General features: G+C 37.9%; 1 protein-coding gene across 3 annotated transcripts in view; it reads left to right on the top strand.

Annotated features, from left to right (window-relative positions):
- Positions 1-23,076, top strand: part of LOC132126078 (transcription factor EB-like) — a 36,408-nt gene extending 13,332 nt beyond the window's left edge. The window contains exons 1-10 of one of the 3 annotated variants that reach the window (XM_059537094.1): positions 2,610-2,759; positions 3,640-3,732; positions 11,366-11,661; positions 14,850-15,119; positions 16,285-16,377; positions 19,289-19,406; positions 20,130-20,177; positions 20,695-20,770; positions 20,901-21,048; positions 22,292-23,076. In XM_059537094.1, coding sequence (XP_059393077.1) covers positions 2,753-2,759; positions 3,640-3,732; positions 11,366-11,661; positions 14,850-15,119; positions 16,285-16,377; positions 19,289-19,406; positions 20,130-20,177; positions 20,695-20,770; positions 20,901-21,048; positions 22,292-22,828 — 1,686 coding nt within the window. In that variant the 5' untranslated portion in view covers positions 2,610-2,752 and the 3' untranslated portion in view covers positions 22,829-23,076. Of the gene's footprint in view, positions 1-2,609; positions 2,760-3,639; positions 3,733-11,365; positions 11,662-14,849; positions 15,120-16,284; positions 16,378-19,288; positions 19,407-20,120; positions 20,178-20,694; positions 20,771-20,900; positions 21,049-22,291 lie in introns of those variants that run through there. The other 2 variants (XM_059537093.1, XM_059537095.1) reach the window with 2 other exon arrangements.
- Positions 23,077-24,904: the final 1,828 nt, after the last annotated feature.

The following is a 24,904-nucleotide window of genomic DNA, read 5'->3' as shown; positions in this document are numbered from 1 at the left end:
TATTTTGAAAACGTGGAAAGACTCAGCTGTTCAAATTGAGATAGGGAATGGTCCAGGAAAAGATCTGTGAAAGTGATTTTTAATTTAACATATTGCAGTTTCTCTAAGGATTTTTTGCACCTTAAATTGGTGTTACATTTTTCTTCTTCGTTAACTGTAAGTGTTTAAATATCGGTATAAAGTTTGATCCTGTAAAGGTCACAGAACCCCATAATGCAGAAATCATTGCTTTTTTTATGCACACATGATCTAAAGCAGAGGTGGGAATTATTCAGTCATAATGCAATACTCATTTCTTGTAACTAACATTTCACTTCCTCTTAACTTACCCTTCCATCAGTCTCTGTTTTGTCTGATGATTGTAATTCATTATTTGCAGTTAGCAAATTGATGGCCTACTGCAGTGTTTCCCAACCTTTTAATCTGCCGCAGCACAGTTTTGATATATATATAGAATCCCAAGACACACCACTAAGCTTTTATAAAAAAAAAATAAAGTTGGTATTTTTGCGTTAAATATAATCACACCCTTGCGCTTAATTTCTGAAAATCATATTAAAATGGAGTAAACAAAGTTTTTGATTACCGAATGACTGTCATCAAACACTGACCACTAAACATCATTTCTTTGAAGGTTTAGGGAAAAGGAAACGCTGTTTTTATTCAAACATCAGGGTCTGGTTGCATAAACTGTTTAGGCTAGTCATAAAAAGTTATGTAATATTTTTCTTCAAACCTGGTTATAACTTTTTTAATTTTAAAAAGGTAGATTGTTCTTATTTTTACTGGAAAAGTAAGCCTGACAACTGCTAGGTGGTCAAACTAGTTTTTAAAGAAACACTCCACCTTAAAAAAAAAAAAAAGGCTCATTTTCCAACTCCCCTGGAGTTAAACAGTTGAGTTTTACCGTTTTCGAATCCATTCAGCCAATCTCCAGGTCTGGCATTAGAACTTACCATGGGTGCAGCAGGCCCAATGATATTACACAGCACCTGAAAATAGTCCCGAGCTAGTTTGTGTAGTTGCAGCAATAGCAGAGTTGCTGGGGACTATTTTCAGGCACTGCATAATATCACTCCATCTGCTGCACCCATGGTATGGCAGCAAAGTTCCTGAGACTATTTTCAAAAAAGTGGAGTGCTCCTTTAAGAGACAGTATTAACATGGTGGCTATGTTTATGCAACAGGCCCCAGTTCTTTATTTACCCTTGCATTGTGAAGAAATAGACTTCTGTGTTCAAACTGTGTGGCACTGAACTTCATTCTGAATGGAGGAGTGGTGGAGTTATGAGGTTTGACTGACAATTTGAGAATCAAATGGCGTTACGAGGTTTAGTCACTAGCTCTTTTGAAAGCTTTGCATTGGTTTAATATTTGTAAAAAACCCACAAACAGACATAATGATTACCAATAGCACTGATTTATAATAATAATAATAACTAATTATAATAGAGATAAGGAAGTTTTTTTTTATCATTTTCCACAACACGCCTGACAACCTCTCACAGCACACTAGTGTGCCACTGCACAGCGGTGGAAACGCTGGCCTACTGAATGCATATTTTACTATTTCTTGAGGGCAAATAATGGTGCCATTCCTTAAAATATATCTGCCCTTTACCCAGTGCACTTGGAACATTTTACAGAATATAAACATAATATTTAATGTCTATTTTTATGATCACTAGGGGGAGACGATGTCACAGCTGTTATTCTGAAAGCACCAGTTTCATGTAACATTTTCTAAGGACTTTGGCTTGATCTTACATTTTAGGAAAGCTCTCAGTGTATCATGTTTCCTGCTTTCCAGCAATGCACCTTCCATTACACCCCCTAAATGACAAAAACAAAGCATTTGCAGTTTAGCACACACTTTAATCCAAAACTGCATTCAAGGTCTGCATATTTGCCAGAATATATTATGTACCCACTCTCATTTTGCATAAATATTACTGTTTTGATTGTATTTTTTTTCCAAATGAATGCAGCCTTAGTGAGCAAACTTTTGAATGCTTGACCACCATCATTATCATCATTGTCATCAAGTGACTATGTCAGAGCACCATGTCCCATAGCAAATCAAGGGACACTGGATTAATTCCCAGGTTAAAAAAGTACCTTGAAAGCAAGCCTCTGCATATAATCCTAGACATTCATGTGACATTCATGTGCATCTTCATGCTTCAGCTTTCGGGGGCATTCAATTAAAATTTACAGTAATCCAAAAGCATCAATACATGGCGTGTAAAGCATGTTTACACATGTCCACATGAGTGTTTTGCTGACCCAGCCTAACCAATGATTCACCACACTCCTCCAGACTCATTACATTCAGTGGCAGTCAGATGAGACAGAAGATGACTCGAGGAAAGAGAAGAGGGACAATGAAGTCCCCTTGTTCCTCTCTCACGGAAGCTTACAGGGTTTGGGTCATTTAGGGGAACTGAAGGGGTAATACAGACAGAAGAGGAGAAGTTGTGGACACTGTACTGTAAGACTTTATCATGACTAAGGACTTCCCTGTGACTGCTGATTGGTCTCCCTCTCTTTTTCTCTGTGGCTATTGGTCACGAGTGGCGGTGCTGTCAGCCAGCAAAGCCTCTAGTATAAGACCAATGCTTCTACATGAAGGCTCAGTATTCTGTTAGGACACCACTGGGGTTTGGAATTATATGGGGATTGTGTTTGTGATGAACAAGACGAGATAATCATTGACCGGCCTTCTTTGTTTGCACTGCCTGTCTACAACTGCATGAAAGGTATGGAGAGTGAATCATAACCGAGATTTATATATAATTTGATTTCAACGACAGATAACGAATATTCACTTTGTTGGATGCACATATTCAGTGGTTGGGGAATGAGTTTTATTGAAAGTCTCACACTTAGCTGGGATCTACTTGGCTTGTCATTGTAGGCCCGTGTTAAGCATGTTTGGTTAACATGGTTGTATAGCTAATTAAAGGAGATTATAAGTTGATTTGGACTAGCTTTTATTAGGATGCTCTATTATTGTGGGAGAAATCAGTGGCAGACATCCATAAACCAACCTGGATGGAATAAGTGGACTTTTGTGGCATTTTCTGTGCTGATTTTAGAGTAAAAATATGCAGCTTGGGTTTAAATCTAGTAAAATGTTATATATTTTATTGTATTAAGAGAGAAAAAAATATTGGCAGTAAAATATTAGCAGTATTAACTAAAATATACGCTTCATTTATAGATGAACATAACGTGCATGTATTTCCTGTAATGTAGGTGGTTGCTCGAAGTTCACTGGATACATTGGATAGAATGATTGTGTTTGGATATATTAATGTAGCTTTTTTTCATTAGCATTAGCATGGATAGTCATCTCAATGTGAAGGAAATCTTTACTCGGTTGTTGGGTCTGTAAATATGAATGCACTATACAAGTCTAATTCTCACAGTTTAAGCCAGATATCAGATGTACACATAAATAGATATATCCATGATGCACCTGTTGCCTTGTTACTTTGACCGCTAGAAACAGCGCAACCACAGCTATCTGCAACATTGTCATTACTCCAGTTCATCCAGCCACAACCAGAAACCTCTTCATGTTACTCACCAGGCAAAGGATGGTTACTAATACAAATCTCTGTGTCTCTTTTCCAGTTTTTCAGCCCACTCATGAGCAGGCACCCAGTCATGTAGAGAGCAGCGCGTGGAGGACACCCAGATCACTTTCAGCACTTTCTACACAAAGAGGTAATTGTGAGATATTTCTCACAGAGAGAAATGAATAAAAGCACAGAAAGCCATGGAGAATTCACTATTCAGTGTGTGCCTGAATGCAACTGGGCCCGTCTGTTAAGAAAATCCATTGGGTCATTTATACATTTTTCCCGTAAGCGTCGTCAAAATTGGAAGTTGCATTAGTTCATCGTTATGAGGTTGTGATTTCCTGTTGAACGAGTGAGTAATCAGTTACAAGGGTTGAGTAAATAAGTGCCCTCTCAGTATAAAATGGTTTATATAAAGAAAATCTGCATAAAAAGCATATCTGACACTGTTTTTATATCATACTGGGTATGGCATAGGACTTAAAACTATTCATGGTCCTTCCAAATCCATGAAAATCTTTGCACGTGGCTCTTACTGCACACCACAGCATTTGTGATATATTCTTTTTACAAACTTCTCAATAGCAGCATTGTCCAATAATAATAAACAAATATATTTTCCTTTGCTTCAGAGCCAAGAGGTCAGACAGTAATTGGCATGGCAAAGACAGCAGAAATGAAGTAGTTTTGTGTTATGCGTGTTTTGAACATTTTGAAACAAGTCACCCACGGGTCATTGTGTTTACTAGATAAGAGAGATAAATAATCAAGTTAGACTATATAGTCAAGTTACATCAGTAAAAACAGTAAAAACCGGTTCTAATAAGAAAACAACTAAAATGTATTGTGACAGTTGTGACAGGATTAAGTTTAAAGTAAGGAAGGTCATGAATGTGTCTTGTTCATGTGAAAGCTGGAAAACAAAAAAAGTGGTTGTTCTCTTTTGATAATTAATGAATTGCCATTTTCTACATTCTTCTTGTCAGTCCATGGTTAAATAAAACCGCATATATCACTTTTGGAATGAGGACAGCAGAATCAATGACTGTAAAAGCAGAAGTTCGAGTGATGTTTATTTACTTGATTGCAAGAGTTTGAGAGTGAGGTAATCGCTGTTTTGATGAGAGCACAAGAAGCATGACCACACTGCACATGACTCAAGCATCATTTGGGGATTTTTTTTTCTTGAAATCATGGGACCCCAGATGATATTCAGTGATTTAATTGAAGTCCTCTACAGCGTTTAAAAGATTTCTCAGTCATCTTTGTAATTTATCGTAAGGTATTTATTAACAAAACGATGCACAATATATCGGTACAGTATCATTTATCATATTTTTTAATTTAAATATTAAGTCATATTTAAAGGGGAAATTCAGAAAATTCTGTCATTGATCACTCATCCTCATGTTGTTCCAAACCCGTAAGACCTTCGTTCATCTTTTGGGACACAAGATAAGATATTTTTGATGAAATCTGAGAGCTCTCATACCCTTCATAGACAGCAAGGATACTACCATGATCAAGGCACAAAAATGTAACAAGGACATCAGTAAAATAATCCATGTGACATCAGGGGTTCAAATTTACAATGAAAGTTTACAAAGTAAGTTTACCGTCTTCTGCCATTTTGGAGATTACCCCAGAACGTAATCAATGTAATCAGTGTTGCTTACGTTCATTAGAAAGTGCATGCATGCTTGAACGTAAACAACGCTGATTATGTTGATTATGTTCTGGGGTATTCTCCAAAATGGTAGAAGAAGGTACCTTGGGGAGAAGTATTGTTGAATAAATTATGTTATTATAGTTTTCTTTGCACACAAAAAGTATTCTCGCTGCTTTGTTAACTTATGGTTGAACCCCTGATGTCACATAGACTATTTTACCAATGCTTGGTATGTTTCTGTGCCTTGATCGTGGAAGTATCCTTGCTGTCTATGGAGAGTCAGAGGGCTCTTAGATTCATCAAGAATATCTTAATTTGTGTTCTGAAGATGAACAGAGGTCTTACAGGTTTGGAAGTACATGAGGGTAAGTAATTAATTACAGGATTTTCATTTTTGGGTGAACTATCCCTTTAAGGGTTTGGAATTACATGAGGGTGAGTAATTAATGACAAAATATTCATTTTTGGGTGAAGTATCCCTTTAATAAGTTTTTTTTTCTCATTTAAAAAAACTGTTAAATGTAAATCTCAATATGAATATAAATATTTCATGCTATACATTATAATGCTATAGATGTTTATTTCCACCAGGATATAAAAAAAATATAAAAGTAATTTTAAATTTTTATCTCACAATTGTGACTTTTCTTGCAATTCTGAGGACATTTAGTTTATATCTTGCCATTAAGCTAAAAAAATAAACTTCCATGTAATTCATAAGTTCATTTGCCATTTTTCATTTAGCCCTTTTTACTATTTTCTTTTTAATTGATTTCAGCAATAGAATAGACTTTTAATATCTGCCATTTGTCATTATCAGCTGCAGTTGAATTCCTTGTAATGTTTGTCACCTGGTTTGTACCAAATCAAAACCCAAATAAGAGCAGCTTTTCCTAGAACTGACACGCTTGCTTATCTTGAAGCAAAAGAGGAAGGAAAAGGGTGCTGTGAAGACACTGCCAGAAGGTTCATCCTCCTATTTGAGAACTGTCCTTCCCTTGCCCATCCCACCGATTGTTATCCCAGCGACTGTGTGAATCCTTAGAACATGCCAGATAAGATGGCCAGTTCACTGCAGCATGGAAAGTTCACTGTGTGCTGCAGAGGCATAGAATTTACACACCGGCAGTCATGTTCCCCCGAGGGAACAGGGTGTCTCTGCAAACAGGAACAGAAAGTGTGGGGGTTATTTTTGGTTCCGCTTGCCTCACTGCCTAGCTAGACAGGGTGGGTGGTAAATCAAGGGTGGGCAGCATAATATGGTTCTTTGCCAGACCCCTGCCTACCCGTCCAGTTTTCAAACCTTCGCCGAAACCCAAGAGCTATATTCATATTTGCATATGAGCAGTTTTTCACTAAATTAGTGAATGAGCTCATGTCTGAAATGCCTCTGAATGAGGCAAACTAATCAATTGTTTCCTCTTCTAGCTTCTTTGGCTAATGCTAGTTTTATTATAGGAAGTGGTTTTAGTTTTTGTAAAATTTAATAACTCTGGTCTGAATACACTTTTGAATGGCCTTTAATGCATAAAGATGCTTTTTGGTCTATCTACAGCCTAGTACTAGTTAATTGGCAAATTTTGACCCATGAGGTGTATTAGTAGTCAGATTTGCATGTTTCCTGGAATAGTTGTGTTTAGGATATTTGTTGGAGTATTGGCCTGGTGGTTAGTGCATGTGCTCTAGCACATTGCACAATGGTGCTCGTGCAGGCATTGTGAGTTTGAGTACTTGTAATTTCCTGATTCTGTACCCACTCTGTTGTTTCCTTTCTCCTTTATCACAATCTTTTTGAATTAAGGAAGAATAATGCATGTACTTTTCAACTATGCAAATAAATATTTGCAGTCACAGCTTCTAAATGGCTGGAATAAAATATGTGAAAATCTCAGAAAACAACAATGGACTATTTCTGTCTGCTTGGCATACATGTAAAATTTTCCGGAAAACACATTTATTTCATTTATAGAATTTTCTTATTTACAAAAATGTAATACAATTAATTAGGTTTTTAATTTGCAATATTACATGGACATTCTGTCGTATTTCTGTCATATAATTTAAATACATTTTATAATTTTATAATTTCATTTACTTTTACATTTTTTTAAATTTTATTTAATTTCATAATTTCATTTCATTTACTAAGTAGATACTGTAATATAGTACAAACCTTTACATTTACTTTTACATAGTTTTACATATAAAAGAAGACACACAAGTATAGTGATATATTGAATGCTGTAAGGCTTTGTAAGCATGCAGGTGTGTTTGTATGTGTGTATAAGCTTTGTGGCCCACTTTTTCTATTTTTTCTTCATCCTTTGATGTAGATATGCCATGAATTCAATGGCTACTGTGACAATAGGGCACTTTGATTGCTGGCTTTGTTTGGATGCATCTCCATCGGGGCAGTGTATGCCTGGCATTCGCCGATGGGCGGTGTGGGAGAGCAACGTCACAGGAGGAGATGGCATATGCACAGAGCAGCATCAGTATATGCCGAGTAAATACGTCACTATGTACAGGGCTGAGCCTCAAATCCTCTGTTGATACAATAGTGATACAAGAATGCCTAACTCTGACTGTTCAGTGTACTTCTGAGAAACAGCCACGCTATCAGCTTGTTTCTTCACTGGAAGAGCTGAGAAATGTTTACCAGTTATTTGACCAGTTACTCATTAGTGGTGTTTGCTAAATTTATTGCTCATATTTAAAACCAAAGTGACAAAAATTTGCAATTCCTTTCTCAGTTAAGTAGAGATGAATAAATGTAAGCCATTGATGGTCTGATTCCAATATTCTGGTACCATATAAGTTACTGGCTGATATAAGAGATAATGGTATAGAGATATTAGAGATAAGTTATTGGTTTTGGTCAGTATTTAATATTTTACATTTATATTAATATAATGACACTGTTAAATGTACTCTTTAGCAGGATCTCAAAATAAAATATTTTTCATACTTTTAATATTTGACTATTATAGATCATAATAAAAATAATTATCACATGTTCTGTACTATTAGAGAGCAAATGTGGAAATACTGTGGCTCGGTGAATATCAAGTCAAAACATTGCTCGGTTTGTTTGAGAATCCCAATCAGGGATGTGTTTCCCAAAAGCATTGTAAGCTAACTATGGTTGCAAGTTTAATTGAACTCTATTGGTTACAACGGAACTTGCAACCATAGTTGCTTTTGGGAAACTTACCCAAGCTTGACACAACAACACTGACTCAACCAATGGTATGAGTTTGGGGGGCAGGACTAGCTGTCTAACCCATTTTTTATTTTATTTTTTTAAGTCAGACTTGCATGAGTAAATTTTTTTCCACACTCTTAAGGTGTGGTCACATTAGTGAAATTTTAATAAAGTTCCTCAGGCAAAAATCAAAATACAAGATCCATTGTCAATCAATGCAGCGAATATGTGTGACTAACTTGGACCTGTTGTGGGAAAAGAAAATTCCTGATCATTCAATGAAAATTCACCAAACAACAGTAAATGTGACCACCACACCTTTACACAAGTCATGTCTATAAATGGGAATATTTAAGTGCATCTGTACATAGCTGAGTTAAAGCTGCTCTGTACCTGATCAAAATTCAGCGTAAAGATGCAATGCTGGATAAAAGCCAGAGTAAAACACACAATTGTGATAAATCCAAAGGTCTGTCATGAAAAGGGGAAGTCGTGGCCTAATGGTTAGAGAGTCGGACTCCCAATCGAAAGGTTGTGAGTTCGAGTCCCGGGCCGGCAGGAATTGTGGGTGGGGGGAGTGCATGTACAGTTCTCCCTCCACCTTCAATACCACGACTTAGGTGCCCTTGAGCAAGGCATCGAACCCCCAACTGCTCCCCGGGCGCCGCAGCATAAATGGCTGCCCACTGCTCCGGGTGTGTGCTCACAGTGTGTGTGTGTGTTCACTGCTCTGTGTGTGTGCATTTCGGATGGGTTAAATACAGAGCACAAATTCTGAGTATGGGTCACCATACTTGGCTGAATGTCACTTCACAAATACTAGATGGCGCAGTTCGATACGTTCAAATCAAATCATAATGACATCATTCTTCACATGGCACAGATGATTGGTTATTTTCATATCAGCAGCCAATGAGCTTGCTGCTTAACATTCAAATACTCGGCTAGTGCTCACTGTAGCAGTTGCTGTGCATTTCAGAAACCCTCCACCTTCCCCAGCTCCACCTGTATAGGTCTACTACAGGGTGATTTCATTCATGTTATAATGGGGGTTATTTAATATATGTTTTATGTGCAGCAGCAGTTTTTTCTTACATGCTCACAGCAGCATGTCTGTGTATGTTTTGTCAGTAGCAGGTCTCAGTTCTTGCTCTGCCACAGCACCAGCAGCAGCAGCATCAAACCTGTTCCAACAAGACCAAACACATTAACATTGTCATGTATATTAATATGCTGAACTCTCCAAGTTGTCATAACAGAACTGTGATTCTGTGCCATCTTTGCAGTGAAAATTTGGCATTAGAGTGTTTTTAGAAAAATAATAAATAGCTCTGGTGCTACATCCATATCTTATCTTGCCTATTTAAGTTTGATATCAAATACCAGCAGGTTATCAACCACCCTGGTGGTCCGGTTATGTTGCACATCAGTCCATCCGTTTGCGAGACAGTCCGTCCCAAAGCTCTGCTCTCCTGGAACTGAGTCAATCTCTGGCAACTGCCCTGGTGACAAAGCCTGAAAGTGTTCACTGACCAGTGTGAACCACAAAGCTTGTAGTGTGCGTGCCCCCTCCACCGCTGAAATGTACACTGTGGGCTAAATACTGCTTCAGTGACATCTCAATAGGAGCTGCTTTGCTTATTGTACCTCTAGTACAATAAGCTTTTCTCCATAGGCAGCCCAGTCCCTTTCCACAGTATAGTTTGTGATGTGGTTCTACTGAGATCCACCAGACAGGCCTCAGATGGCTTTGTCTTACATAGCGTGCATACTCAGCACCCCATCTTTTTCAATAAGTACGCTTAAATTCAAGTTCCTTTTTGTATCTTAACAGCAATGTCTGCAATAACAGCAAAGTCATGCTTGTTTGCATATTGGCCTTCTGTAGCACCCCAAAAAGAGGAACTCCTTCACTTAGGGACTCCCCAGGACCGCAGAAGAATTAGGGTGTGGGCCTTTCTGTTTTGTGGGGTGAGGAGGTTTTGGAGGCATTTCCAAATTGAAAAGGCTACTCACATGAGCTTCAATAAAAAAAGAAAAACATCACCTGACCCTCACATGACTTCCCCATCACACTCATCGTTACTTCTGAGAATGTAGTTATTTAGAGCCATCAGTCTTCTTGTAGAATGGAGCCCAGATATAATGAAAAATGCCATAGGTTGTTGATAATCTTATGAGCAATTTGAGGACATACAAATGAAAATTTTAATGCATCATTTGGTGGTCAAATATCACATTTGAATATAATATTACATGCCTAAATGGCTAACCCTAGCCACAGTCTATAAATTCACTTATTAATTATAATATTTCTTGTCATATAAATACATTTATTGTTGTTTAATCATTTGGGCGGTGCAACTGGTGCGGTCGCACCAGGCCAGTGCTTTGAGGGGGCCCGGTGGTGAACATAACTGTGAACAGACAGAGCGTCAGCTAAGGACAGCCCTGCTGGTGTTGCTAAACAAACTTAAAACTTTTGAAAGAAAGAAAACATTAATATTGTGAAATGTTATCATTTTTAAATAGTTGTTTTTTTATATTATAATATATTTTACTAAGATGTTTCTGAAATACGTTTTTTATGCTCATCAAGGCTGCATTTATTTGATAAAAATACAGTAAAATATCAGTAAACAGTAAAAAAAAAAAAAAAAAAAAAGTAATAATAAAATACAGTAAAAATTTAATTTTCTGTATTTGTATTTATTTTAAAATGTAATTTATTCCTTTTCTGGAAAGCAGAATTTTCGGAAATCTTTCTAATATACCTTTGCTGGATAATATGATGATGGAAACTGCTTTTTTCAGGATTCTTTGGTGAATAGAAAGTGAAAAACCCCACATTTGTTAGAAATCCATTTACTTCATATTCACTTCGTCTAACCATTTCCTTTGCAGACACCCCACCACTCTTCGGCCTGGACTGCACGGTGACAGCAGCCCGCCCCCCGCGTCCCCCAGCCATGTCGTCACGCATTGGCCTGCGCATGCAGCTCATGCGGGACCAAGCGCAGCAGGAGGAGCAGCGGGAGCGGCAGCAGCGGGAGCGGGAGCTGCAGCGGCGGCAGCAGCAACAGGCAGCATCCATGCATTACATGCAGCATCACATGCCAGGCCCACCAGCACCCTCGCCTGCCATCAGTGCACCAACACAGTTCCAGTCGCCCATGCAGGTGCCTGTCGAAGTGTTAAAGGTATGCATATCCATCAGCTTATGTGACTGTATCTCACATTTACATATATGCATTTAGCAGATACTTTTATCTAAAACAAATTAGAAAAAAGGGGAAGAAAACAAATCATCAAAGAGCCAGCAACAATGCCAGGTCATGTGACCAGTATTAGTCATCCATCGAAACCTATCATGAGTGCAAGAGATTTTCTATTTTTTGTGGAAATACTTTGCTAAGACTGATCATTAGTGGGATGTGCCCTCTCCCTAATATCTTGCCAAAGTCCCTCTAATCATCATGTGGTTCTCTGTTCCGGGGAATGAATGAGCTTCCCCATGAGACTCTAATCTTGCCTTCCATTGGGTAGTCTAGCGGTCTGGCCACCCTAGTGGTCCCAACAGGATGAATGGGTTTTAAGGAGTGCACGAAGACCAAATTAGGCAAGATTAGGTCCTCCAGTAATCTCCTCTCGTGTTGCGGTGAAAGAGTAGTGGGCAAAGTCCAGAAGTCAGCGGGTCATGCAGGACTGACTACGGCTTTAGTGTGCTGGATTACATTAAAACTAAGATCAAAAACAAAGCAAGGAATATTTGTAGAACAATGCGGTGGAACAGCAACCAGGTAAGAGGAAAAAGACAGAAAAGAGGGGCTGGTGTTGCATAACTTATTTAGAGATAACACACAGGAAGACATTCTTACAGGTGACATACTTCTGTATGATTCTGTCATAGTTTTTCTAGATTGTTATCAGTTAGTTTAAAGAAAGCAATTTTGTGCTCAGCGTGCACACGTGGAATTTTTTTTAGTTCGGGTTTGTGTGATGTTATGAAACTTTGTGTTGCACCTACATACATTTTTTTTCAGATTTATTTCAAAGCTGATTTCAAAGCCTGAGAAAAAGCCCCGCAGTTTTTTGGAATGGTAAAGCGTCTTGTGCTCCTTTGAATAGACAGAAACAGTCTCTGTTCTCAATCAAGTTACTTGCTCAACAACTTTGTTTGTACAACCAGAAACATTGTTAAGGTTTGTTCAACTTCCTCCAAAACATTTATCTCTGACAAATTAACTGAGTCATTCAAACTGAACTTCAGATTTAAGAAGTGTTGACATTAGTGAAAGAGACTGACAATCATTTTGACTGGCATTTTGTATCGTTATTTAGAATTTTCAACTTAATTTGATTAGTTCATAAACAATGGTAAAAGTAATACTAATATAATTAATAATAATATATAGAATGCATGTTGTTATTGTTATACTTTAAGATCATTTAGGATCAGAAATTAAGCCAGTAAGACATCATTAAAACAAGTCTCACCAAGGATGCATTGATTTGATAAAATATGTCTGAAATATAAATACAATTTGAATATATCTGTTTTCTATTTAAATCTGTTTTAAATGTAATTTATTCATGTGATGGTACAGCTGAATCCTTCAGAAATCATCCTAATATGCTTATTTGGTGCTCAAGCAACTTTTCTTGGTAAAACAGTTAAGCTTCTTATTGTGGTTGATACATTTTTTCAGGATTCTTTGTTTAGAAAGTTCAAAATAACAACAATTTATTTAAAATCGAAATCTTGACTAGCATAAATGTCTTGTTATTGATCAATTCACTGCATCATTGCTGAAAAAAAAATATTAATGTTACTAACACCAAATGTATTAATGGTAGTGATCAATTTTATTTCAATAGAAATAATGCATGTATAGCTACACTGTTATGTCCCTTGAGTGTAAATGGCAATAAATTGTTCCACTAGCATGTTGTTGCTGCCCTCCCATGCAGCCAACCATGTGTCACCTCAGAATTGAGCAACAGCAGCTCCTGTTTCACACAGTGCCATATCATTAAACTGGACATTTACCCCCACCGTTCCGAGATGGAATAAAAGTATGTAATGAAGGGCTCCATGTGAGATGAACTTCTAACCACAACTAACCTTCTGTAATTTCACCTCTGAGAGTTTAGAGCAACTGGCCCTGTTTGAAATGCCTTTACATAGCGTTCATAGAGGGCTTTAACACCAGGGAAAAGTCTTCACAGGCAGTGTCCCCACTTTACAGCTTGTGTGTGTAAATTGGAGTCCTGTATCCTTCACTTAAACTGCCCATAAAAGTTTTACTTGCTCCAACATATGTGTAAATCTTAAAGTGAAAGTGCTTGAACTGAGAGTGAATAATATGGGAGCTAAAGTGTAAAGGCTTTCATCCACTAATCCTGAGTCTTGGCTTCATTCAGGAATGTTGTATTATGGCTAATATTTTTGCGTCAGCATACAGACACAGTTTTGTTGATATGCATGCTTGCTAGAATGTGAGCACAGTCATACATACGTGCACAGGGCAATATGTTGTTTTATTAACTCTTAAATCCATTTTCCTTTCATCAGTGCACATCTGTTGCACATTTCAAATCACAGTTTTGTGTCCTGAATCACTCGGAAAGTCAGTCTTGCTTTGAAGTGAAAGAATGAGGCCAGTCCGGTCAGACATAACTCGTAAACATTCTGAACCTCCATCTGCAGGTGCCTGTATGATTCAGTGAACTTCTGGAGGCTCTTTCTGGCACCTGTGTGCCCCGTACATGCCTAGATTTAAACCCCACAATTACATAACAATCTATAACGGTGGCTTTGAAACATAGCTGGCTGAGCCTGGAGGCTTTGGCTTGATTTTATTTGTAATGTGTAATGGTGACATTAAAACATTGTTCTTTCCACTGGAAGAGTAAATCATGAGACATGAAGTGCCAGGTGGTGCACACATTTTTTTTTTTTTTACTTCTGTGTTTAATATTCAATGTGTGGGTTTAGAAAATGCAAGTCATTGGATTCTTACAGTTTTTATATCAGTCAAAATATATTTTCACTACCATTCAGAAGTTTGGAGTCAGTATAATATTTTCATTTTTTATGAAAAAATAAAATCTTATGCTCACCCAAGGGCTGCATTTGTTTGATCAAAAAACAACAGCAAAACAACAATTTTATTAAAATTTCATAAGAACTTTATTTAACATATATTTAAATGTAATTCATTCCTGTGAGAGCTGCTTTTTCAGCAACCACTTTTGATCATTTGAATGTGTGCTTGCTGAATAAAAGTATAAATAAACCAATAAACAAATCATACTGACCCCAAACTTTTGGATAGAATTGTATTATATTATGTGATGTTTATGTTATGTTATGTCATGTTTACAGGTGGACTCCAGTCTTGAGAACCCCACAGACTACCACATTATACATACTAAGCGGCAGCAGCTCAAGGACTACCTGTCCACCACATGCAACACCAAGCAGGCTGTACATGCGGCCACAAGCTTAGTACAGCCCTCTCCTCCCAGCATGCCCCATGGTCAGACAGGATCCGCCCCACCATCCATGTCCTCCCAGCTCTTAAACTCTGCTGGGAACAGTGCACCCAACAGTCCCATGGCCATGCTAAACATCGGCTCTAGCCATGAGAATGAGGTAGTTCAGCGTTTCTTCAGTTTCACACGGTTGTGGTTGTAATCATGTCTAGGCATGTTTGATATGAACACTTTTCCCATAACATGTCCTTACATTCATCATGATTCAGTTTTTTGATGTTTAAAGGGGTTGTTGACAGTTATTTTTCAAGGCTTGATTTTGTTTATGAGGTGCAGTCTAAAGTGTTCATGCTTTGTTTAAAAAAAAAAAAGCATTATTTTTCACATAATTTACCTTTATTCCACACCGATCTGTCTTTTCTCTGAGAAACACCTCGATTATTTCCTGTTTTTATGAAGCCCCTCCCACAGAAATACGCGATGGGCTGAGATTGGTCAGGTGGCTCAGTGTGTTGTGATTCGCCCCTCAAGCTCAGAATGTGCTCTGGTTGTATTGTAGCAAATTACGTCCTCTATATTGCTTATCAATTTAAGCCTGATTAAGTTTTAAAAGACGATATCTCCATTGGCATTGAACTTTTTGTGCTGCAACTTTGCAGATATTGTTTATGCTCAAACAGCAAAATTACACACTAACTAACGTTAAAAAAGTGACATCGCAATCAACCACCCCTTTAATTTACATTAAGTATATATTTAGCAGTTTTATACTTAGCACCATGGTTCCTCTTTGAGTTCACAGAAATTTTACGTTTAGTAAATGACAAAGTCTTGCTCATCTCTCATACAACATGCCATTTATGATTTTTTGGTGGGTGTTATTTGCTTAAGTGAACACAAAGGTCAAGGTGTTAACTAACTTAACTTCATTGTCATTGGAGTTTAAGTGGCCAATTATGGCCGTGGAGGTATAATTTAGGATTAAAGAGTGACAGGGAACCCTAGGCAGGACGGCCCTTTGGAACAGAGCAGACTTTGGTCCTTCCTTCCTACCTCTGCTCCCAATGCCACCAAATCCTATGGGATCCTAAGTGAATGTGTGCTTGTGGCATACTAACGACCTTTGTGAGCTAGACTACACAAGGATAATGTCTGTAGGGCTGTTAAGAGGAATACATCTTTCATTGGTAATTTTTCCTTTGGATATTGTCTTATTTTGAAGAATTTAGAGAGAAAGTCTTTAGTAATCAAATGAAAAGTTTACTTTGTAGAATGCAAATGTACAAGGTGTCTAAAATTATCCTTATGGGTTTGTTTTTGACAAGATGGATGAGGTTTTTGATGACATCTTAAGCCTGCAGTCCAGTTATGATGACATCCAGGCTTATATTGACCCCATGGTCCAGATGCCAAACACAGTAAGTAACTGCTTCACTCAGTTCAGGCCTTTTAGCCATTGACATTACCGCCTGTGACTAATACAGATTGCTGAATCCCAGGAGGTAAGTAGAAAATTGAGTGAATAATTCCTGTTTATGATGTACAGACTGCGTCTCATTGCCGCTGAATAGGTCTATTTTTGAAACCCCAGCAACCTTGTACATTAACAATGGAGGAATTATACTGGATCCATTTGTTGTGCTGCTTTTTATCAGAGTTATAGAGATGAAAAGCATCTTTGTCTGATTACCAAAAGTCACGTCTAATTATAGCAAAGCACCGTTTCAGAAAAATGATGCAACTGTTTTTCTCTCATGCAGCCTCAAAGCGACTTCTTTTCTGTTTAGACTCATCGAGAATTTTGCCAGCTGAATTTTCTGTGCTCAATTTATTGGATAACCGATATTAGGACCTTGCCAGCTTCCTTCAGCATGTCCCGGGGGAAATGTTTTTAAGTATTTAAAGTGCATAATTGACTTAAAATTGTGGCCTGATTCACTCAAGGAAAGACATTGCGTTGGGAATCAGGAAAGTGGGAGCACTGTGCTTTGTATTTAAAGTAACTGCCCGACATTAACAATTAAGTCGTTCTCAGTTAGAGTTCAACTTGTTTACAAGGCATTTCGTGAAGGTGGGGAAGCAGGGGGGAGGTTTGGGAGAGAGAGAGAGAGAGAGGCCTGGGGAGGGGAGGCTGAAAGTCCAGATAGGGGAAAGTTCAGTGTTTAGTTGTTAAGAGAAAGTAGAAGAGAGAAGATCCTGGTGCAGCTCAGGTTAGTCTCCCCGGGGAGGTCGAGGGTGAACGACAAGAGTGTGCAGCTATGAGAGATTCAGAGGCCAATATGAAAGACACAAATAAAAGTTATGCCATCGTAGAGGTTATCGATGGAGAGAAGATTCAGCTGGTAAGGCCCATCACTCTCCTTCTTTCAGGCTGATATTGGGTAGGAAGTGGCGTGGGAGGGGGTTGTTTAGTCTTGCATTCTGTGCATTGCATTCCTGGAAACTAGAGTGACTAGAAAGAAAGAGCACATGCCTTGGGGACTTTAAGGACACCTGTAACCTTGCCACACACATTTAGCCGTAGGCTTGTAGCATGCTTTGCTCATATATCGGTAAACGACTCGTTGTTTATGGCTGTTGTTAATGCGGACCTGCAGGAGAGCAACTGAGTGCAACTGTTTCAACTGTTAAAGCCATGGTTCACTCATAAATGAAAATTCTGTCATCATTTACTCACCCAAATGGCATTCCAAGCCTATCCACACAATGGAAGTCAGTGGGGTTCAAAGTTGTTTTGGAACCCACTGATTTTCATTATATAGAAAAAAGTATGTCTGTTATCTTCAAATTAGGTGTTCCAAAAAAGGAAGACAAGTAATTGATGATAAAATTGTCATTTATTAGACAGCATAGGTCCTTGTTGTTGTTGTTGTTGTTGTTATAGTTCTATTATATTGCCTTTTTAATAGTATTGATTTTACAGTATGGAGTAAGTGCATCTGATTGATTTTCCGATTGATCAGCGTTCTTGCGGATCTGTTTTCCATTGTAATGATTGATCTTTGGTTCCAGACTCTCTGATTTGGTCTCCGAATATAGAAATCATTATGCATGAGTAAATGCTGCTGTTGTTTTGCCAGAAGCATATTTACCTGAATTAGTCCTGTATGTTGCCATTTTTCCCTACCAACTTTTCTGTATGCAAAAATTTTCATTGAAAAATGGCCTTATTAAGCGTATCCACAGAACAATTAAATCCCTAATCCTTGTGGATAATGGTGACAAATTATCTCAGGTTTGGTGTATATACGGGACATTGGCCACTTTGCTCAATATTTAATGTTCAAACTATATTTTTTTCAGAGGGACATTAGGGATTTTAAAGGTCAAAATTCCTTAATCCCTAAAATCCCTTTTAAAGAGACATGGGGGTTCAGACTCCTAATGAGGCTGCAAAGGCCGCCTCTGACCCTGTTGACCATGTCACTCCTTTGATCACTGTTTCTTTGATCAGTGATTAAAGGCTCTAGAGATGAAATTCCTCAGACACTTTGTCAGACACTTTGCATTGTGCATACACATATTTTGAATCATCGCCATTGTTTGTCAGGAAGCGGTGTTCACAAGTTCACACCCTCTCTTATACACTTTCCTCTTCGTTTATCACATTGGAAATGTTTAAAAAGCCATTTCTGTTTTCTCAATGTGTCAGCATGGCCTGCTTCACTGAAGTATTGAAAAACACAAGGTGTAAGGTGATGATAGACATGCGTTTGACCAGAAGTAACAGCTTCACTTTGCATAACGGGCTTCCTTCTTAGACTTTTTACTGTTGATTTGTGTTTGTTTGGATTCGTGCTTCACAGTAGCCTCTGTGATAAGATATCTGAGCAGTCACGGCTCATTAGGAGCTCAGAGACAGCTTGCTTACAATTATACTAAGACACTAAGATGGAATAAAAGATACAACTGGTATAAAACCATAAAGACTTAGATAAGAAAGAACATAGTCAATCATTTCTCTCACCCAGAAGCAATAGTGGAGTGTGATATTTTTTGTGTCCCATCTCTGGTATCTCCAGTGTTTATGGCTTTGCTTTAGAGATAAGCTGAGTGTTTATTGGGTATATAGTGATTGTGATGATTTACCAGAGTTACGCTGAATACAGCTTCATAAAAATACCATTTGCAAGACAAACTAATTGTATCTTGTGCAGCAATGAATGCAGTTTGCAGTAAGGACATGCAGCATAGTCTTCAAATACAGGGTAATATGTTGGTCAGAATAGTTGAAAACCCACTGTGCTCATGATGTTGTTGTGTAATGTCAAGAAAATTAGGTCTTCTAACTCACCAAGACTCACATATATCTCTTGTTGTGCACTCTAGCTTCCACTGTCCAGCAGCCATTTGGATGTGTACATGGGGCCAGGTATGTCTGGATCAGCTATCGCCATGACCAGCAACTCCTGCCCTGCCAACCTGGCCATCAAGAGAGAGTTGTCAGGTAGAACAATCTCTAGATTCATACAAACTGGAGGACTTCTGCATATACAAACACTATTAACCCTCTCAGGCTCAAATTAAGTTTTAGTAACTTAGTAACTTTAGTAACATTTAGTAAAGTTTTTAGTACTCCAGATACATAACATATGTATCTGGAGTAATAAGGTTTTTAGTTTTTAACTGTTGCAAATCAGCAACGCCTGCCTTGAGAGGGTTAAATTATAAATATCTTATCTTTATTAATGGTATATAACATGAAAAACACATTTAGAGTACCTAAATATACTCTATATGTTTACTTGCTACTATATACCCATTAACAGTGTTTGTACTGTGAGTGATGTGACTGACATGAATTATGGGAAGCAAACCTGATATTAGTTAGAAAGATCATACTTAAAAATTTCAATGTTGTTTTTATGGTTCATATCTTTATCATTTTTATAATAATTACAATGTGTTGACACATTAACCTAATAAAAACAACAGAAAATTGAGCAGAGGCTACTGTAAACAACATTGCTTTAGAATTGTAAGACATGAGAGAAACATTATTACATAACTCTGCTGGGTAAAAATTTAAGCAAAGTTTCACCGTTCCAAGGAAATATCCCTGATTGCCACTATTACAAAAGATCAGAAATTTAGCATTTACATTTATTGCAAAACTTGTTGATCATATTTGTTGACAGTACTGCCTTTTGTTTTTGGCAAGATGCTGAAGCTCGTGCAGTGGCTAAAGAGAGGCAGAAGAAAGACAACCATAACCAGAGTGAGTATGCGCTCCCCCCATTTCTTTCAGTTTATAACCGTCCACAGTTTAAAGTACACTTGCTCTGCTAGTGCCCTGCCATTGACACCCCCTGTCACCACCACCTCCGGGCAAATTCAGCTGACGGCGCACTACACTTTGGTCTATCGTTAACTAGGACAGATCCTGCTGCCGTGGCATTAAAATGTAATTGCCTGTGACATTTCACAAGCATTGGAGTTGTACAATAAGACAGTAATTCTGCAAAGCTTTGCTAAGCTTGGCCTGTTCCCAAATACTTTGGGTTAAAATGGTATATAGTGCCATATCTTAAGCATCATAAACAGTTTACATGCAGAGGCAGTACCGGCTACCTTATTTCCCATCATTATTTAAAGATTGAGTCCGAAAACAAATAAAAAACATAATGGTCAAGGTCAGACAAAATGGAAGCAATCATGCTGCAGAATTGAAAGTCTCCTAATACTACTAATCATTAGTATAACCATACTAACAACCTCTTTTTTTTATTCCTTAGTTGAAAGGAGAAGAAGGTTTAACATCAATGATCGAATTAAGGAGCTGGGCACCATGATCCCCAAAACCAATGACCTGTAAGTTTTTGTTCATTTGAACAAATAAATGTTGTCATTTAATTCTAGCCAGATTTTAATTTTGCAAGACAGTTCTGTTTGAAGACATTCATCGATAAACACTTTACTGTCTCGAATATCTTGTGTTCAGGGATGTGCGCTGGAATAAAGGCACTATTCTAAGGGCCTCCGTGGAGTATATTAAACGCATGCAGAAGGACATCCAGAGAACCAGAGAGGTGGAGAACAACTTCAGGAGAATGGAGATGGCCAACAAACAGCTGTGGCTCCGCATTCAGGTGAACATTCATTCAGCATTTATGTGACACCCATTATCACACAATAAAACCTAGAGCATCCGCTAAGAATAATAGTCTGTTACAGCATGGAAAACATTTGACCTAGCAACAAGATGATAATTTAACATGTCTTTAGTGTAAGGCTTTTCTCCTTTTTTTTCCCTAGCTCTTTCTATTTTGTTTTCATGTTTATGCAAGTTTTGGATCAGTTTTCTCCCCATAAAATTAATGTTTTTTCAACAAGAATGTGTCAAAAGTGACAGTAAAGACATTTGTAATGTTACAAAAGATTTCTGTTTCAAATAAATGCTGTTCTGTCATGACAACTCTCGGATGGATTGGCATGGTAATGTACATGACAGTGTTAATGTATTTGGTCTTGGCGGAATAGATCTGCTGCTGCAGAGAAAGTATCAAGACTTGCTATTGTCACTACTCCACAACATGCTGCTGTGAGCATGTAAGAAATACTGCTGCTGCAAATATAATACATATGAAATAACCCCCATATAGCATACATGAATCAACTCATAGCAGATCTATACAGGTGGAGCTGGGGAGGGTGAAGGGTTTCTGAAGCATGCTGCAAACTGCTACTGCAAGCACTAGTCATATATTTGAGTGTTGAGCAGCGAGTTCATTGGCTACCGATAATGGAGAGAATCAATCAGCTGTGCCATGTGATGATATCAATTGGTCAGATTGAGATAAACCTATCGGACTGTGCCATCTAGAGTTTCATGCCAGAATGCTGTATTTCTTTTAAACTTTCTCTTCATCACAAAATACTGAAAAAAAACTGCTTTCAACAATAATAAGAAACATTTCTTGCGCATTATTGGGGATGCGTAATATTAAAATTAAATCTGAAAGTGTTAGGCTGTTCATTCCTTTTATGTTATGGTCAATAAAATGAAAACACTTAAAATTAAAATCAGTCATTTCAATCATTCATTTCATTTTCAGAAATAAAATAAACTACTTATTTTAGCTAGATGCCAAGGCAGCAGTTCACATATTTATTTAGTTTAACCTGATATACTAAAATAACGAAAACTAAAACTGAAATAAAAATAATAGAAAATTTAAATGGAAAATACTAAATAAAAACTGATTCAAACTATTAAGAATATTATAGTAGTATCTCAATTATACTAAAATACATACAAATGAGAACTGATATTTTGAGGTATAGTAAACTGATCATTTTATTTTATTTCATTTTATTGTGTTCATTCTTCAGGAGCTTGAGAGGCAGGCCCAGATGCACGGCCTCCCCAGCAACTCTCCATCCGGTCTGAACAACACTGAGCTTCTAAACCACTTCATCAAGCAGGAGAACAGCCCTGAGGAGAACCACCTGTCACACCAGCCTCATCTCCCTCCTCACTACCCCCAGCATCAGCAGCACCAGGGTCAGCCGCAGCCCCGGCCCCACACTCAGCTCCACCAGCACCAACACCAACACCTTCACCCCCAGCCCCCGCTGCAATACCCGGCCGTGGGGAGCTCCCAGCACTTTGACTATGCCCAATCCCTGGACTTGTGTGATGGCGGCATCCCAGGATATCAAGATGGCATGGGGGGCATTGGGGATCTCAGCTCGTTGGGCGGAGGTGTCGCACCCATGGGAAAGAAGAGCGATCTGGGCTTCTTGCTGATGGAAGAGGTCCTATCGCCGCTGGGGGGAGACCCACTGCTGTCCGCCATGTCCCCCGAAGCTTCTGTGGACAGCAGCCGTCGTAGCAGCTTTAGCATTGAGGACTCAGACATACTGTGACCTGGACAGCCTTAGGTGTCGCTGCACGACGTGCACATGATGCGACATGTACACATGCACACACACACACACACACACACACACACACACACACACACACACAGATGTTGCATTTAGTCTGGCACACTGTAAATGGGGAGAGATATGATATTGATGCCCCCTCTCACACTGAAATGAGAGTTTAGCTACTTTTTATCTTTTAAATCTGACATGCGAAACAAGAAACATGGTTTTAGTGAAATCATGCAACACTTGTCACAGAAATAAAAATATGCATTTGTTGGTAAATGCAATATAGACTAACTGAACAAACAGAACTGGGATGCTTGAATTCTATCACAGAGAATGGCCCCATATTGAATGTTTTGTATAAATAAATTAGGCATACAGATTGACATAAAGCCATAGTTCACACAAAAAATATATTTTGCCATTTTTCTCAGCTTCATGCTCTTACAAACCTATATGAATTTATTTCTTCTGTTGAACACAAAAGTAGATATTTTGAAGAATGTTGGTTACCCAACCTTCCATAGTATGAAAAAAATGGCTACCAGCAACTGTTTGGTTCTCAGCATCCTTCAAAATATCTTCTTTCGTTTATAACAACATGAGGACGAGTGTTTGATTTTGGGTGAACTATCCCTTTAAAGGCTGTGAACATCTACATCCTTATGCTCTCACATTCTTTATCTGCAGAATAATATTTTTTTCTGCTTTAACATGTCAGCCATTTCCCACATGTGAGACTGTCCTCTAAATTTTTGGAGGATTATTTTTTTCACTTGAAATATAGGCTACCGCCACATCACACTGCTTGCTGTATCAGAGCAATATGCAAAGGCAGCTTATCCTTAGATAGTTTATCAAAAAATCAAGAAGGAAATGGTTCCCACAGCCATGGAAAACCTGGAAATATCAAGATATTGTTTTCTTAATTTAGATTAATAAATTAATACAATCTTAATTAAAAGTCATGTGACTTTTAGTCAGTTGTGATTTTTTATTTTATTTTTTTGTATCAGCCAAAAAGATTCACAAAACAGTCTGAATGATTAATCTGCAAATCAGTCTGAATTTTAATGATTTTTAAAAGTTTTCATCCATTAATCACACTGAGGTCCTGGAAAACTGGTCTCTCTGAAAGTGCCCTGTGATGTCCATGAAAAATATTACAAGGTCGGTTTAGGCCATACTCAGGTATGACTCTTCACCAAAATGGAGAGACTTGGAAAGAAATGTATCAAAAGGAATCTAACATATCACCCTAGCATTAACTTTACCCATATTTTTTTATGTGGCTGCTGTTGTGATTGTTAAAGAGAAAACAATGATGCCAGGCTTCTGTTGGTATAACAGGCCAGACCAGGTGCCAGTGTGACAGTATGTTCAGTGTACAGAGGAGCAGAATGAAGTATGAATTAACCATAAATTAGTCCTGTTGCCATACACACTGCTACTAAGATGCCTTAAAGCCAAGGCCAGATTCTTCTAGAAGCACAGGCTCAAATGCCCAAGCTGGCACTTGGTAAAATAAAGCTGACAGCTGTGAGCCCCATTTGCCAAAGTGAAGTTCATACAGCTCAAGGTGCCTTTCAGGAAGCCTGAAATCTTTTGAGCTGTACAGTGAAGGTGGTCGAATATGTAGAAAAAAATATGTGTATTATTATAGGCTTTTTTCTCTTCCCAAAGCACTGGAAAAAAAATATTGATATTATAAAGATTTTATGAAGTGAGTTTAATTTCAAATGTTTTATGCCACTAAGCCACTTAAATGTACTTTATCTGCTCTTTTTTTATTTTATTTTTTTCAAAAAACTATTTTTACTACATCACTGCCGAGCCATTGAAATATAAAAATATTTTTGCCATTATATTATGAGTGCAGAGCCATATTTTTCTTTTCTTTTCTTTTTTTCTTTTTTTGTACAAAATCGTTAAAACACATTAGGCTTTATGAGATTAAAAGAACATATGTAATGTTGTTTTTGTATTGATTTTATTCCTTTTTTTTAAGAAAAAGACATTTGAGGAGACGTGATACTGTTGAGTGATGATTCATTGTTCATTCAATTT

This window comes from Carassius carassius, chromosome 44 (genome assembly GCF_963082965.1).
Source record: "Carassius carassius chromosome 44, fCarCar2.1, whole genome shotgun sequence".
Taxonomy (NCBI): domain Eukaryota; kingdom Metazoa; phylum Chordata; class Actinopteri; order Cypriniformes; family Cyprinidae; genus Carassius; species Carassius carassius.
This window is presented reverse-complemented; position numbering and strand designations above follow the sequence as displayed.